The sequence below is a fragment of the Mus caroli genome, unplaced genomic scaffold (genome assembly GCF_978045245.1).
Source record: "Mus caroli unplaced genomic scaffold, Mus_caroli_1 scaffold_4, whole genome shotgun sequence".
Taxonomy (NCBI): Eukaryota; Metazoa; Chordata; class Mammalia; order Rodentia; family Muridae; genus Mus; species Mus caroli.
Genome location: NW_028227259.1, coordinates 67832781 through 67849585, shown reverse-complemented (window position 1 = coordinate 67849585; position 16805 = coordinate 67832781). Strand labels below are relative to the sequence as shown.

Below are 16805 nucleotides of genomic sequence, written 5' to 3'. Positions count from 1 at the left end.
CTATAAATGCTGGTTAAGATAGGCAGGGGCTGGAGAGATGGCTCAGCAGTTAAGAGCACTGACTGCTCTTCCAGAGGTCCTGAGTTCAGTTTCCAGCAACCACATGGTGGCTCACAACCATCTATAATGGACATCCGATGCCATCTTCTATGGTGTCTGAAAACAGTGACTGTGTACCCACATATATGAAATAAATATGGTCGGAGCGAGCAGAGCTAGAACAAGTGGGGCAGGGTAAAAAAAAAAAAAAGAAGGCAGGCAGTACCATCATGGCAATCCTTTCTCTGCCCAGTCCCCTCCATTTTAGCTTTTAGAGACATCTTGCTATGTAGCCTTGGCTGACGGGGAACTCACTGTATAAACCAGGTTAGCTTCTCCTGCCTCAGCCTCCTGAATGCCAGCACAAGTGCTCCCTAACAGGCAGTGTACACCCTCATATTAAAACACCAACATTAAAAGATTCTGGCTTTCATCCTCTGCTGGGTTCTCCCCAAACGTTTTCAAATGATACCATTGGATCACTCAAGGACCACTTTAAGTGATTCTGCGATTCATTCACAATTGACTGATAAATTAGAAGGTTCTAGGCCGTGTTCAGTATCCCTAGCACATTGCTCAAATTGCCAAAGTGAACGAAATCTTATGCTATTATTATTATTATTGCGTATGAATGCTCGATTGTGTGCTACATGAGCCTGCAGTGTATGCACACATGTATGCAAGTGCTTATGCGTGTGTGTCCACACAGAGTCCAGAGGAAGACATGGAACATTCCACTCTGTCACTCTCTGCCTTAGGAGACAGAGTCTCTCAGTGAACCTAAAGTCAGCGGGTGGCCAGGAAGCCTTGGTAGACTTCCTGTTTTCATGTCCCAACAGCGCTGAGGTTACAGGCCCCAGCACAGCCACACCTGGCATTTTACCTGGGTGCTGGAATGCAAACCCAGGCTTACAGGCTCCCATATTAACAGTTCCCCTCTGAGCCACAGCTTCAGCCCCTGGTGTTTCTGTGGACTTCTTGTTGTTGCTGTTGTTTTCAGACAGGGTATCTCTGTGTTGCCCTGGCTTAACTCACTTTGTAGACCAGACTGTCCTCTAATGCACAGAGGATTCTCCTGTCTCTGCCTGGAATTAAAGGCATACGTCACACCTAGCCTATGGCCTGTTTTCTAATGTTGAGGGTTTTTTTTTTTTTTTTCTCCAAGACTTCATGGTAAATGAAGTAGTGAGGGGTGAAGTTAGTTCCCCTCAAATCATGTCTTCGAAGCATCCATTACCATTTCCATGACTTGTAGTTTTTACCTCTAGCTGGTTTATTCTCCATGTATGAGAGTGTTTAAAGCTGTTTAGTCCAGGCTGCAATGTTATTCTATGATCATTTATTTATTTTGTTAGATATTTTCTTTATTTACATCTCAAATGTTATCCCCTTTCCTAGTTTCCCCTTCTATGATCATTTATAATTACATTTATTGAAATTCTTGTTAATCATTCACTGACATTTAACTTTTTCTTTTTTTTTAAAAAAAGGTTTTATTAGCTGGGTGTGGTGGCACACGCCTTTAATCCCAGCATTTGGGAGGCAGAGGCAGGTGGATTTCTGAGTTCGCTGCCAGCCTAGTCTACAGAGTGAGTTCCAGGACAGCCAGGGCTACACAGAGAAACCCTGTCTTGAAAAATGAAACAAAACAAAACAACAACAACAAAAAAAAGGATTTTTTTTTTTAAATTTATATGAGTACACTGTAGCTGTCTTCAGACACACCAGAAGGGGGCATCAGACCCCATTACAAATGGTTGTGAGCCACCATGTGGTTGCTGGAAATTGAACTCAGGACCTCTAGAAGAGCAGTCAGTGCTCTTAACCTCTGAGCCATCCCTCCAGCCCAACTTATTCTTTTCTTTTTTCTTTTTTTTTTTAAAGATTTATTTATTTATTTATTTATTTATTTATTTATTTATTTATTTATTTAATGTAAGTACACAGTAGCTGTCTTCAGATGCACCAGAAGAGGGCATCAGATCTCATTACGAGTGGTTGTGAGCCACCATGTGGTTGCTGGGATTTGAACTTCGGACCTTCGGAAGAGCAATCGGTGCTCTTACCCACTGAGCCATCTCACCAGCCCCAGCCCAACTTTTTCTATTGAACGGTTGGAAAAAGTAAATATTACTACTCTCTTAAAGGACTCAGAATGACATGTTTAGCCCTTAAATCTGGGACTTAGAAATAATGGGGTGCTGTGGGTGGAGAAACTATCATTAGCAATTTTCCACAAGCTGTTCTATCAGTTATTTAAATGCCATCAAATTTGTCCAAAAGCATTTTAAAGATTAATAAAGCTTTAAGGCTGTAAAGTCAGGCATGGACATAAACCTGTACTCAGGAGACCAAGGCAGGAAGATTAGGAGTTCAAAGCCAGCCCCACCTTCATTGAGAAACCCTGTTCCAAACAATAAACGAGGAAAAAGTAAGTAAGTAAATCAACAAGGATCGGAGGGCTTGTGGTAGACTGCCTAGCTGAGGTCAATCCCTGGGAACCACGTGGCAGAAGAAAAAAATCTAATCATTCTCTCTCCTTTCCTTTTCTTTTCTCTTGTTTCTTCCTTTCCACTTCCTTTCTTCCCCCTGCCTTCCTCCCTCCCTCTCTCCCTTCCTCTTTCCTTCCTCCCTCCCTCCTCCTCTTCCTTTTTTTGATGTATGATTTGAGGGTTGGGAGAACCCCAGAGAACAGCTTTCAGATTCCATCCTCTCCTTCATGGTGAGAACAGGTTGTCTGTTCTGAGATCAAGTGCTGTTGGCCAATTGAGCCAACCCAACGGCTCAAAACTACTATTTTAAATCTGTTAGGTTAATATTTCCTACATTTTATTTTTCTAAAAAAAGGTACATTCTGGGGATAGTTGCATATACTTTTAATCTCAGAGTTCTGGAGGCAGAGGCAGGAAGATCTCTGTGAGTTCCAGGTCACCCAGAGCTACACAGTGAGAACTTGTCTCAAATGAAAAAAGTATGTATGTGTTGGGCATGGTGGCGCATGCCTTTAATCCCAGCAGTTGGGAGGCAGAGGCAGGTGGATTTCTGAGTTCAAGGCCAGCCTGGTCTACAGAGTGAGTTCCAGGACAGCCAGGGCTACACAGAGAAACCCTGTCTCGAAAAACAAAACAAAACAAAAAAAATATGTATGTGATTATAATGTGAGGTCATTAAGTGAATTATATTAACTAAGTTACTTAAAGTCTAAATAATATTGGTAAGAGCACATATAGTAGTCTAATATCCCTTCAATGGGACACTTTCAGCAAATAAAATTAACATTATCTCTTCCTGAAAGAGCTCCTTAGGCAGGAGATGTGTTGGCAACCTTAGTAAATCTAGTGGCAGTGGCAAAAAAAAAAAAAAAAAACATTATCAAGACAAATGAGAAATTCCATTTTAAAATCTGTTGGGACCAGCATTCAGGAGGTAGAGGCCAGACATGAATTCCAGCATAGTCACGGCTACCCAGAGAATCCCTGACTTTAAAAATCAAAAAATGAAAGAAAGGAATAAAAGATAAAAGAAACAAAACCAAAAACAACAACCAAGGAGACCCACTTACTTGCTGTATAACCAGGAGGACCTGAGTTTAGTGCCAGCACTCTCTGAGGACAGACTGGGTGTGGTCCGCGCCAACACTGAGCGGTGCAGACAGAGACCAAAGGAATTCTGGGGCTTGCAGAGGTCCTGCCTCAAGGGACTAAGGTGGAAAGTGATGAGAAGACACCCCAAAATCCTCCTCTGCCCTTCTCTTGAACACTGTTTTGAAGATATTGGTGAGGGCTTGGCTGGGAGAGACTTAGAGGTGCTATCTGATCTACTTCGGTGCAAATCGACCCCCGTAGCCTTTCTGACAATCCAGACAGGAGGTTTGGCGGTGTGTGGGCAAAGGAAGATTAATAAGCCATGGGAATGAGGGTTTTCCCAGTTGTTTTTGTGGTATTAACACAAACCTTTGCTTAAGAATTTCAGCCCGGCGTGGTGGCACACGCCTTTAATCCCAGCACTCGGGAGGCAGAGGCAGGCGGATTTCTGAGTTCGAGGCCAGCCTGGTCTACAAAGTGAGTTTCAGGACAGCCAGGGCTGCACAGAGAAACCCTGTCTCGAAAAAAAAAAAAAAAAAAAAAAACAAAAAAAAACAAAAAAGGGGCTGGTGAGATGGCTCAATGGTTAAGAGCGCCAACTGCTCTTCCGAAGGTCCTGAGTTCAAATCCCAGAAACCACAAGGTGGCTCACAACCATCCGTAACGAAATCTGATGCCCTCTTCTTGAGTATCTGAGGACAGCTACAGTGTACTTACATATAATAAATAAATAAATCTTTAAAATAAAAAAAGAATTTCAACAGCGCTTTTATGAAAAAACCAAACTGTATAAAGACAGTGTCTTAGTCAGGGTTTCTATTCCTGCACAAACATCATGACCAAGAAGCAAGTTAGGGAGGAAAGGGTTTATTCAGCTTACACTTTCCACATTGCTGTTCATCACCAAAGGAAGTCAGGACTGGAACTCAAGCAGGTCAGGAAGCAGGAGCTGATGGAGGGATGTTCCTTACTGGCTTGCTTCCCCTGTCTTGCTCAGCTTGCTTTCTTATAGAACCCAAGACTACCAGCCCAGAGATGGCACCACCCACAAGGGGACCTCTCTGCTTGATCACTAATTGAGAAAATGCCTTACAGGTGGATCTCATGGAGGCATCTCCCTAACTGAAGCTCCTTTCTCTGTGATAACTCCAGCTGTGTCAAGTTGACACAAAACCAGCCAGTACAGACAGGTTCTTTTTTCTTTTTCTTTTTCTTTTTCTTTTTTCTTTTTTTTTTTTTTTTTGGTTTTTCGAGACAGGGTTTCTCTGTATAGCCCTGGCTGTCCTGGAACTCACTCTGTAGACCAGGCTGGCCTCGAACTCAGAAATCCGCCTGCCTCTGCCTCCCGAGTGCTGGGATTAAAGGCGTGCGCCACCACGCCTGGCTCCTTTTTTCTTTTTCTTTTCCAGACAGAGACTTAACACATCTCCAGGCTGACCTCCAACTCCTGAACCTCCTCAGCTTCCCAAGGGTTCAGAGTATGAGCATATGTAATCTTATAAATCTATCCCAGCTATTTCTATTATTTATACGTTTATTTTTTTAAGCTTCGACTACATCTTTAAGATTTCTTTTGTGTGCGGGGACAGCATTTGCCACCGTGTGCACGCAGAAGACTCCAGGTAGAGAGGTTGGTTCTTTCCATTCACGGTGGAGTGGGGGTGGGGTGAGCTCAGGTTTTCAGACTTGGCAGCCCTCCGTTATTTATTTATTTATTTATTTTGATTTTCTGAGATAGGGTTTCTCTGTATAGCCCTGGCTGTCCTGGAACTCACTCTGTAGAGTTCTGGCCTCGAACTCAGAAATCTGCCTGCCTCTGCCCCCCCAAGTGCTGGGATTAAAGGCGTGTGCCACCACGCCTGGCTTTTACTTCTTGTTTTATTTTTACCTTTGCTAGTGACAGTTGTGAACAATGAACACAAAAATAAATAGCCTGATGAACGCTCACCACTCAGCGTTCACAACTCAGTATGGTTTTTTTTTTTTTTTTTTTTTTTTTTTTTATGCTGGAGATCAAATCCAGAGCCTTGTTCAACTAATAATTGTAAGGCTTATTTTGTTTGCATTAATGTGTGTGTTCTGCTGTGTGTGGGCACGCTGTGTGTATGTGGCTGCCTGAGGACGTGTGGGATCCCGCTGGAATCAGAGGGAGTTGTTAGTTACCACGCAGATCCTCTGCAAGAGCAGTGAGTGCCCTGAGCCACTCAGCCCCACTGTCACAGATCCTCTGCAAGAGCAGTGAGTGCCCTGAGCCACTCAGCCCCTCTGTGGGAGGACCTTAGTTTTGTTTTGTTAGTTAGTTTGTTTATTTTTTGTCTTTTAGAGAGAGGGTTTCTCTGTATAGCCCTGGCTATGCTGGGACTCCCTCTGTAGACCAGGCTAGCCTTGAAAACACAGAGATCGCCTACTTCTGCCTCCTGAGTACCAGGATTAAACCCATGCACCCAGCTATTTTTTTAAAAAATTTTTATTCATTTGGCTTTTTGGGATAGGGTCTCATGTAGTTTAGGCTAGCTATGCAATTGATAATCTTGCCCTCTTGGCTCTCTGTCCGCACTTCCCAATGCTGGGATTACAGGCCTATCCCATCACACACATATATAAAAAGTTAACAGCTGGGCATGGTGGTCCTGGCTTTAATCCAGGCACTGGTCAGGCAAAGGCAGGGGGATATCTGTGATTTCAAGGCCAGCTCAGTCAATATAGTGAGTTCCAGGATGGCCAGAACTACCTAGTGAGACCTGGTCGGTCTAAATTCCCATAAATAATAAGAGAAAAATAGGTAGATATAACAAAATGTTTACATTTTTAAAAAGAAAAATCAGCCGGGCGTGGTGGCACACACCTTTAATCCCAGCACTCGGGAGGCAGAGGCAGGGGGATTTCTGAGTTCGAGGCCAGCCTGGTCTACAGAGTGAGTTCCAGGACAGCCAGGGCTATACAGAGAAATCCTGTCTCGAAAAACCAAAAAAAAAAAAAAAAATCATTAAAAATAATCTATTTGATTCTTTGTCATATACTTAACATATGCCCACTAAGTTTCCTCAACTAATGATGCAAAGAAATACTGCAGCAAAGTCCTCAGGAAGGTGGGAGCGTGAGGAAGAAAGAGGCTTATTTCAAGCTCAGGCACGAGCCAGTAAGGCCCTGACCATGCATTTCCCAACCTTTGTGCCCTAATGCCCTAAGTGCCTCTTTCACAGTGTGAAGCAATCTCTTGATCCCCGAGGAACTTCAGAAAGCTAGTCAGCGTTTGTGTGTGGCGAACAAAAAAGTGTTGACATAGGTTACACTTTATAGAAAACTGTGTTCTTGAGGACTGTGGTGTAAAGTTCATTTAAAATAAATGTAGGGTCAGTGAGATGGCTCGGAGGGTAAAGGGCCTTGTTGCAAAACCTGACAGTGTGAGTTTGAGCTCAGAGACCCACAGAGTAGAAGGGAAAACGGACTCCCCTAGACAGTCTTTTGATCATCATGATTCAGTCATGGCATGTGAGCAGCCCCATGCCCAACAAACGAAATCCTTTTTTTATTTTATTTTTTAAGACAAAGTCTGTCTCTGTAGCCCTAGCTGTCTTATGTCTTGGTAAGTACACCAGGCTGGCTTTGAACTCACAAAGAACCATGTAACTCAGCCTATCAAATGCTGAAATTAACGGTGTGTGTTACCATGTCAGGCATACACTATAAAGCAGTGGTGGCACATGCCTTTAACTCCAGCTCTTGGGAGGCAGAGGCAGATGGATCTCTGTGAGTTCGAGGCCAACCTGGTCTACAGAGTACAGAGTGAGTCTCAGAACAGCCATGGATACACGGAGAAATTCTGTCAAAAAGAAAAAAAAAAAGCAAATTTAAAACAAAATATCTAGCCGGGCGTGGTGGCGCACGCCTTTCATCCCAGCACTCGGGTGGCAGAGGCAGGCGGATTTCTGAGTTCGAGTTCAGCCTGGTCTACAGAGTGAGTTCCAGGACAGCCAGGGCCAGACAGAGAAACCCTGTCTTGAAAAAACAAAAAACAAAAAACAAAAACAAAAATCTATGGACTAAATTACCAATAGTTCAAATCCCAGTGTAGCCCAGTGACAGAGCTTTGGCTGCATTTGATTCTCCAGAGCTGGGGAAAAGTTTCTACTACACACAGATACAAATGCTGGCATTTCTTATCTATCTAATAAACACTGCACATCATTTCAATTCTTTTGCTCATAGAAGAAGAAGCATTTTGTGGAATATTTCCATGTTTAATTTTAGAAGTAAATGTACACATAAAATGCTTTGTAAAATTTATATATTCAGTGGTGTTTTTTATGCCAGGCATATGTACTTTTTTTTTTTTTTTTTTTTTTTTAGTTACGTTTATATGTGTGTGTGCGTGTGCGCATGCGTGCACGAGCACCCTCAGCTGCCATGGTGTGAATGTGGAGGTCAGCAGACAACTTGTGGGAATTGCTTTTCTTTTTTCAGCATGTAGGTTTTCGGGGGTTGAATTTAGGTCATCAGGCTTAGCAACAAGCACCTACCTGCTAAGCCGTCCCACAGTTGTTCCCCCCCCCTTTTTTTTATATTTTTGAGATAGTTTTACCATTATAACTCAGGCTGGTTCCAAACTCATATAAGTTTTCTGCCTCAGCCTCCTAAGTGCTGAAATCACAGGCATGCAACACCATACTCAGCTTTCTTTCTTCCTTCCTTTCTTCCTTCCTTTCTTTCTTTCTTTCTTTCTTTCTTTCTTTCTTTCTTTCTTTCTTTCTTTCTTTCTTTCTTTCTTTCTTTCTTTCTTTCTTTCTTTCTTTCTTTCTTTCTTTCGGTATGAGGTGGGGAGAGTTTCAAGAGAGACTCACTACATATTCCTGGCTGTACTGGGACTCACTCTGTAGACCAGACTGGCTTTAAATTCAGAGATCCTCCTGCCTCTGCCTCCTAAATGCTGGGATTAAACGTGTGTGACACTACACCCAGCTACACCCAGCTTTTAAACACAGTTTTTAAACATTTTTTAAAAATTCTGTGTGTATGTGTGGCTTTAAGTATGTGTGAGTGCAGTGCCCTCAGAGTTCAGCAGAGGGCGCTGGATCTCCTTGAGCTGGAGTTACAGGCAATTGTGAATCACGAAAAGGAACTGAACGCAGGGCCTTTGGGAGAGTGCTCTCAACCACTGAGTCACCCAGCCTCTCCAGCACCCCTTTCTTTCTTTTTTTTTTTTTTTTTCTTTCCTCATTTGGTTTTTTGAGACGGGGTTTTCTCTGTGTATCTTTGGCTGTCCTATACTTGCTTTGTAGACCAGGCTGGCCTCAAATTCACATCCAGGTGCCTCTGCCTCTTGAGTGCTGGGATCAAAGGCATGCACCTTCATGCCCAACTCTCCAGCCCCTTTTTAAAAATATGTTTTAAAGTATTGTGTCTTCTCTGAAAATAGACTAGTGCACATGTTATCTTTGAAGTTGTACATGCTCCTTACAGATCCCGAGAGAACCTCCATGAGGCAATGTTGTCATCTCTACACGCCCTGCATCCTGGTCATGTTTCATCTGACCACTTGTTCAGTATCAATAGAAGTCACTGAGTTTTGAGAAGTGGAGGAAAGGGAAGGACTCTTGACTGCTGGGATACATCTGGCAATGTCTGGAGACACTTTGGGTTGTCACAAGCCTGAAGCAGGGCTGGGTTCAGGCTGAGGAATTAGGCTGGGTGGGGAGATTTGTAGCTGGCAGAGGCCCCAGAGTTGCTGGACATCGTAGAATGCTCAGGCTAGTCCATTTCAACAGAAAGTTACCCAGCCCCAAATGTCAATAGCTCTGGGGTTGAGAAATCCTCGCACTGTGTCAACAGTGTATGTCTATGAAAGATAACATTTCAAAGCCACAAAATGGTCACAGCTAACACGGTCGCCAGCAGTGCATTGTGGGGTAAACTGAGGGAGTGATTGCTTCCTAAGACTCTCACCCCAACCCCTGAGGCTGTCTACCCAAGATGCTCCGACTTTAAGGGAAAAGTGTACGAACTTAGATTATTATTTCTATTTATTGACTTAATGAAAAACAAATACCTGTGCCTTGACTACTCTGTGAACTCTTGGGAGTTTTGATGTTCAAGAAAGAAGGACACCCACTGCCTACATAGACCAACTATGTATGAAAAGTTACTTATTTATTTTGAAAATGACATTGTATTTATTTTGTGGACATGTGTGTATATGTATAGTTTGTGTGTGTCAGGGGATGCATGCCACATGCCTCAGGTGATGGGTCTCTCTGTCCACCAGATCCTACAGGTTGGCTTCAGGTGGCTTTACCAGCTGGTCCTATGTATTTATTTCGTATTTATTTTGAGATAGGTTCTTACTGTGTAACCCAAGCTGACCTTGAACTCACAATCTTCCTGCCTCTACCTCCTCGGTGCCAGGATTAATTGGGCATATATTGTTACACCCATCTGACTGTTGAACTTTCAAAACCAAGCATAAGGGATCTCTTTCTTTCTCTTTTTAAAATTTATTCATTTAATTTTGAGACAGGACTTCACTGTTATGCTGGCTGGCCTAGAACTCCATATAGACTAGGCTGGCCTCAAGTTCACAAAGAACTGTTTGGATTAAGCCATTTAGCCCAGGTAAAATCTTTATTCTATAAAGGAGAAAACAGAGTCAACCCATAAGAAGGAGCAGACCTGAGGGAGGAGGGAGGGTCCTCTGAGGAAGTGTCCTACTTGCTGAATTCATTATTTCTGCTCGGTCAGCCAGGAAATTGCTCCTTTTTGCTTAAAGCCAACTTGAATTCAATTTGTCACTTGCAACCAGCAGCATTCTGACTAATACACCACCAGGTTAATATCAGTAATATTTCAAGAATTAGCAACACAACGAAACAGGGAGATTGAATTTGACATTGGTTCTTTGATTACAAAGATGAAGTTAGAGAGGCTGGAGAGATGACTCAACATTTTAGGAGCGCTGGTTGTGGCTCTTTTTAAAGACCCTGGGTTCAATTCCCAGCACCCAGAAGGTAGCTCATAACTCTCTGTAGCTTCAATTCTAGGGGGTCTGGGACCTTCACAGACATACATGCCAGCAAACCACTAATGCACATAAAGTAAAAGAAATAAACCTTTAAAAAATCCTAGCGTGTTCATTTAATGGACTTAGAGACTCTAACATGGGCCAAATGTTCTGTGTTAGACGTTGGAAGCATGAGATCGAAGAGCAAGTGAACAGGACCGGAGAGATGACTCAGCAGGGGGAGGTAGTTCCCACCAAGCCTGAGGACCTGCATTCCATCCCTGAGACCCACCTGACAGAAAGAGAGAATGACTCCCAAAAGTCACCCTCCAAACTCTCCACCTGTGCCTCAGCATCAATAAAGAAATAGAACTTAAAAACAGACAATAAAAGAAGCAAGCACAAACAATCGCAGCAACAACAAAAGATCCTCTGGTAACTCTTACTCTAACTGAAGAGAGAGGAAAGGATCAGGGGCCGGAGAGATCGCTCAGTGGCTAAGAGCACTGGCTGCTCTTCCAAACTCACAACGGTCTGTAACTCCAGCATCCTCAGGCAGACAGGCATGCGGGCAAAATGCCTTTAAAGGAAGGATCAATTGATATGACTGTGGTGAGCCTGCAGAAGGGACAGTTACCTCTGAGGTGGTGACTGGCTAAAGCAAGGTTGTCACAGTGTTGGAAGGGAAGAGTAGGGCTTTGAAAGGCATCCTATCTGGACAGAACATGTTAGAAGGGCCGGTGCAGAGGACTAGCAAGGTAAACCTGGGTCACTACCAACAATACATTATCACTTGTTATGTGTGCTTCCAGAGGGTGATCTGATAGTGGGGTGAGAGGGGGGCCAGAAAGGGGATTTGGAAGGACTGGGTAACAAACGCTTTGGGAAGCCATCAAAGTGTTTTATGCAGGGAAAGCAACACGGTGCGTATTTCAAATATTATTCTGTTAAATAGGCATGGTAATAGTTACCATGTAAGGTTGTTGTGAAAACTGCACATGCGTTAAGTTGATTAGATACTTAAAAATGGATAAGCCAAAAATCCACCTTATTCTGTTCCAAACACTATTAAAAACTCAGAACAGAATATCCATTGGTAGGTGGGATTATGGGAAATTCATGCTAGAGGTGTAGACTTGACTTTAAGGAATCTCAAAGTCTCTTCAGTAACATAGTCTGATTCAGTTAGGGTTGGGGCTATGGCTCAATTGGTAGTTTGTTTGCCCAGTGTGTTCAAAGCACTAGATTTGATCTCTAACACGTATGTAAACTAGGGATGGCGGGCCAGACTGTGTTAATGGCACCAGAGTTGGGAACGGAAGGGTAACAATTTTAAGGCCATCCCCAGCTATATAACAAATTCAAGGACAGTCAGGGCTGTGTGAGGCCTTCATCTTAAAAAACAAAAGCAAGCTGGGCGTCGTGGCGCCTGCCTTTAGTCCCAGCACTTGGGAGGCAGAGGCAGGCGGATTTCTGAGTTCGAGGCCAGCCTGGTCTACAGACTGAGTTCCAGGACTGCCAGAGATACCCTGTCTGGAAAAAAAACCAATCAACCAACCAGACAAACAAACAAACAAACAAACCAAAACCAAAACCAAAACAAAAGCAAACAAGCAAGCAAAACAAAAGCTTGAACTCCAAGTTAGTCTGCAGTGAGCTGGACCATTCTGGTTCCCTCTAAACTAGGACATTTCAAATTGAGACAAACTTTTCAAGATCATTCTAGAACTAGAAGAACGCTATCGGTCATATGGTTTCCAAAAACCTCTGAGAAGTAGAATCTAAAGCAACCTACGATCCACAGCAATTTGGTTCTTAGCTAGCTTTAGCTTAATGCATATTTTTGAAGTAAAAACTAATTCTAAAGAATGCTTCTCCTGGGTCACAAGGAGAAACAAGAAGGAAAAATACTTTGTTGTAGCATAAAATAGCAAATATCTCTCTCTCTCTCTCTCTCTCTCTCTCTCTCTCTCTCTAAGAAAGGGCTGAGAGGAGACACAGGAAACAAGTTCACTTCAGGCTACCAAAGCATTGCAAGATTTCTCTTTGGTGCAATAGGTCACTGGGTTATGCAGCGAATTTCACTATCTTACTGATTTCAAGGGACTGCTTAGGCCATTTATCTAGGCTAGTGGTTTAGAAATGTTAAGGCCACCCGAGAAGTAACTTGGAGCCATGATTATTTAAGACCAAAATCCTCCGAGATGGCTCAGTGGCCTGTGCCACTTGTAGTCAAGCCTGCCGACCTGAGTGAGTTTGTTTTCTAGGCCCCACGTGGCAGGAGGAACCAACTCCAGCAAGATGCCCTCTGACCTCTGCGAGCGTACCATGGCACGTGCACAAGGACTGGTGTGTGTCTCTTGTGTGTTTGAACAGGCCCACGAGCATCCACTGGCACACACACGTATGCTGTCATGCATAAATGTAAATTTCGGAAACAACAAGCAGAGTTGATGAAGTAGAGAAAAAGGAGACTAAGGACTTTTTACAGCTATTTTGGATGTAACAAATGAGCTTGAGATCATAATGCAGTTTATTTCCTGCTAAGGGAAGATGTGACTGAAACCATTAGGCTAAATATATAAGATATATATTAACATGAACCCAGAATCCAAAGGAAAGGACGGACTACATAGAGCAGCTTTGTGTTCCTGGACACTTTTTCTGTTCTTACATATTTGAAATTTTAATTCCTTAGAATAAATTACTCCCCCCACACCCCCACATTATAAAATGTTGATAACCTTTCCTTTCGTCTTAAAAAATGTAACAAGTATTTCAAGTCATTTATTTTTCTCCAGTGAACTATTTATCCAAGAAGTTAACTCTATCTCCAGATGTCAGTCTCCTGTGAGGCTGTGTCCCATCAAAGTCCCTAGATTACCCTTTAATAGAAAAGATTTAAAATAAAGACCTTTTGATAACACTGCCAATCATAAATATCATGCACACAGCAGCTGAATTTGATTCTGAACATGGCTGAATTTGATCTCGCTGAACGTCCAACCTGAAGACGAGAATAATGAGAACGAAGGCCTATTTCATGGCTGTTACGAGGGCCAAACTGACCTGTGCTGCGCGCACAGTAGGAACTGCTATTTTTTATGCACTTTCATTATTGTTTTAATACATGGAGCTTTTCCCAGCACAAACTCTGGCTTCTGAGATATCCCATCTTAAATACCTCTCCCCCAAATAGGGCCTATTCTTCTCACATTTATGGTTGGTTTCATTTAGCTCCCGACACATGTTGTCCCACCTGTTTTGCTATGGGACCCATGTAGTGCCAAACGTGAGCTGTAAATCATTTCATTTTCTGTATTTAATAAGCATAGGTGAGCTACCGGCGATTCCCCTTACCACAGCTAAGTGCCACCAAGCATAGGAGCAACAAACCCGTATTAGAATGATTGTGTAGTCACATTATTCTGCCATCGGAAGGTATTGTCAGAAAAACACAATCTCTATAAAGTGTTGCTTTCCCACTGAATAAAACTGGACTCCTGTTCTCACATCTAACTACATAACTGTGTACTTTAAAAATGACCTCAAAGGGCAGCTGTGAAGGAAACCAAATAAATCAATATATTAGTACCAATGGTGGAAGATGAGACACATCCAACTTTAAATATAAAATTGGAGGACAGAATTTGTAAGTTAGCGTGAACTTAGTGGTGTTGAATTTTGGCAAACTGTCCCTTAAAAGAATGTTTCCTTTAACCCCCAAGCACCCCCCCCCCCCACCGCCACCCCATTCTGAAGCTCTTGTGAGAAGCCAGCTGTACAGTACCTTGATCAGGTTGTGTCCCACAGTGTAGACAGCTGTTAAATTTCCCTTCTCTCCTGGCGCATGCATACCTGTGCCAAACCCATGCCAAGCAACAAGGTAAGGGTTGTGAATTGTAATCCAATATTTGACACGGTCTCCAAAGGTCTGGAAGCAGTATGTGGCATAGTCGTTGAAGAGATCGATCATAGTTGCATTTTTCCAGCCCCCATATTCTTCCTGGAGCGTCAAAGGCAAATCCCAGTGGTACAAGGTAACAATCGGCTCGATATTCCTAAGTACCAGCGAGTCCAGAAGTGCACTGTAGTATTGGAGACCTTTTGCATTCACTGCTGCTACTGTTCCATTGGGAAACAACCGTGGCCAGGAGATTGAGAACTGATAAAAAGAAACTCCTAAAAAATCCAGAGCCAACAAGTCTTTTTCCAAAAAGATGTAACTGTCAGTGGATCTGTCTGTGCCGTTGACACCTCTCAGGTGTGAGTAGACGTACCGATCCCAGATCGAGGGTCCTCTTCCATCTGTCTTCCAACTCCCTTCCACTTGAAATGCTCCGGTCCCAACACCCCAGGAAAAGTTTTTAGGGAAAGTGTCATAGAGGAACAGCTGACTTGGGTTTACCGGACTCACGTACTGTTTTTTATCCCATATTGCTTTCCCGTCTCCAGAGAAGCTGGTAACAGCTCGCAGCAGAACAAACGCAGACAGCACGGCAGATCTTTGCAGTGCCCTGTTGGACATTGTTTTCCTAGAGCGTGTGTTTCTTTCATCAGAGCTGAAGAAAATCCATTCATTCCCCGGAGACCCTGCTGCACAGCCTGTCTTCATTTACCACTAACTGCTGGACTGTCTTTATCAGCGCTCCAGTAAAAGCCTGTGATTGTAAAGCCCTGTCAATGATTAGCCTGGACCGGGAGACTTAGGATGGGTCATGAGAGCCACGCAATTTGAGGGAGGTGGCCTCGTTGCCGTCAACAACCTGTGTCGTCTTCTTGGGGTGAGGAAAATCCGACCGGTGAAAAATGCACCCGGGACACTAATTTGAATGTGTTAAATAAATGTATGGAAACCATGCCTGAGAATGGCGTTTTCTCCGTAGTCTTTCACATGGCCGAAGACCTTTCTGAATGTTTTGAACTTTATTGAATAAGGGATCTACTTTTCTATTTTTAGAGTTTGACGGTAATTTCAACATCTCCCATTTTAGGAAAAGCAATTTTACATACAAGTCAATAGCCAGAAGTAAATAATTAAAAGCAGGCTATTACACGTCAACCAAAACCATACACACGTAAGAACAGTCTTTTTTTTTTTTTTTTTTTTTTTGGTTTTTCGAGACAGGGTTTCTCTGTATAGCCCTGGCTGTCCTGGAACTCACTTTGTAGTCCAGGCTGGCCTCGAACTCAGAAATCCGCCTGCCTCTGCCTCCCAAGTGCTGGGATTAAAGGCGTGCGCCACAACCGCCCGGCCGTAAGAACAGTCTTAATGTTATCTATTTCAAAAAAAAAAAAAACTTAGTTGAACATGGTGGCTCAGGGAGGCTGGAGCAGGAGGATTGCTGAGTTTAAGGACAGCCTAAGTTATGTAACTGAAAGCCATAATGGCTACAGAGCAAGACTCCATTTCAAAGACCCCCAAATCAAATCAAGTAGCCAGGAGCTTTGTGACTGGAGCACTTTGGAGGTAGAATCAAAAGGGACAGAAGTTCAAAGTTGTAGGCTACACGGGGAATCTGAAGTCAGCCCGGGGTTACATGGCACTGGATATGAGAGACAATTTGAGTTTGAGGACTCGTTGGGGGTCTATGAATTTAATTTCTTTTGGCAGAACTAGAGATCAAACCTAGGTCTTTCGGATGCTAAGCAAATGCTTTACCATTGGGCAACATCTCCAGTTCTCTTTTTACTTTTATTTGAAAGCAGAGGTGCAATACGCTACCCATGAACTCGATATGTAGTACAAGCTGGCCTCAAAGTTATGGCAATTCCCCTGCCTCAGGCCTGCATCACCAGGCCCATCAGGGTACTTAAACTTTTTTCTTTTTTAAGCAAAGTCTCACTACAAAGCCCTGTCTGATTCAGGACTCAATTCTGCACTCTGGTTTCCTGTTACATAAGAAGTAGCACACATTGGGTATGTGATGGTGATATCTTTAATCCCAGCACTTGGGAGGCAGAAGCGGGTAGTGACCTACACAGTGGTTCCAGGCCAGTCAGAGCTACACAGTGAGACCCAGCCTCAACAACAACAACAAAACAAAAGCCCAAGAAGCATACTAAAAATATATATTTTATGGATTATTATGAGGGTAGAGTTACCACATGTAAGGCAGTTAGACCAGAGTTTAACACATAAATGCTCAATGAACAAAATTGAGGCAGGTTCTTAGACAGTGTAGTTA

General features: G+C 43.2%; 1 protein-coding gene across 1 annotated transcript in view; it reads right to left on the bottom strand.

Moving 5' to 3' along the window:
• The window catches only part of Klb (klotho beta), a 38350-nt gene extending 23081 nt beyond the window's left edge, over positions 1-15269 (bottom strand). Inside the window, exon 1 of the mRNA XM_021162758.2 lies at positions 14408-15269. Coding sequence (XP_021018417.1) covers positions 14408-15232 — 825 coding nt within the window. The 5' untranslated portion in view covers positions 15233-15269. The remainder of the gene's footprint in view (positions 1-14407) is intronic.
• Positions 15270-16805: the final 1536 nt, after the last annotated feature.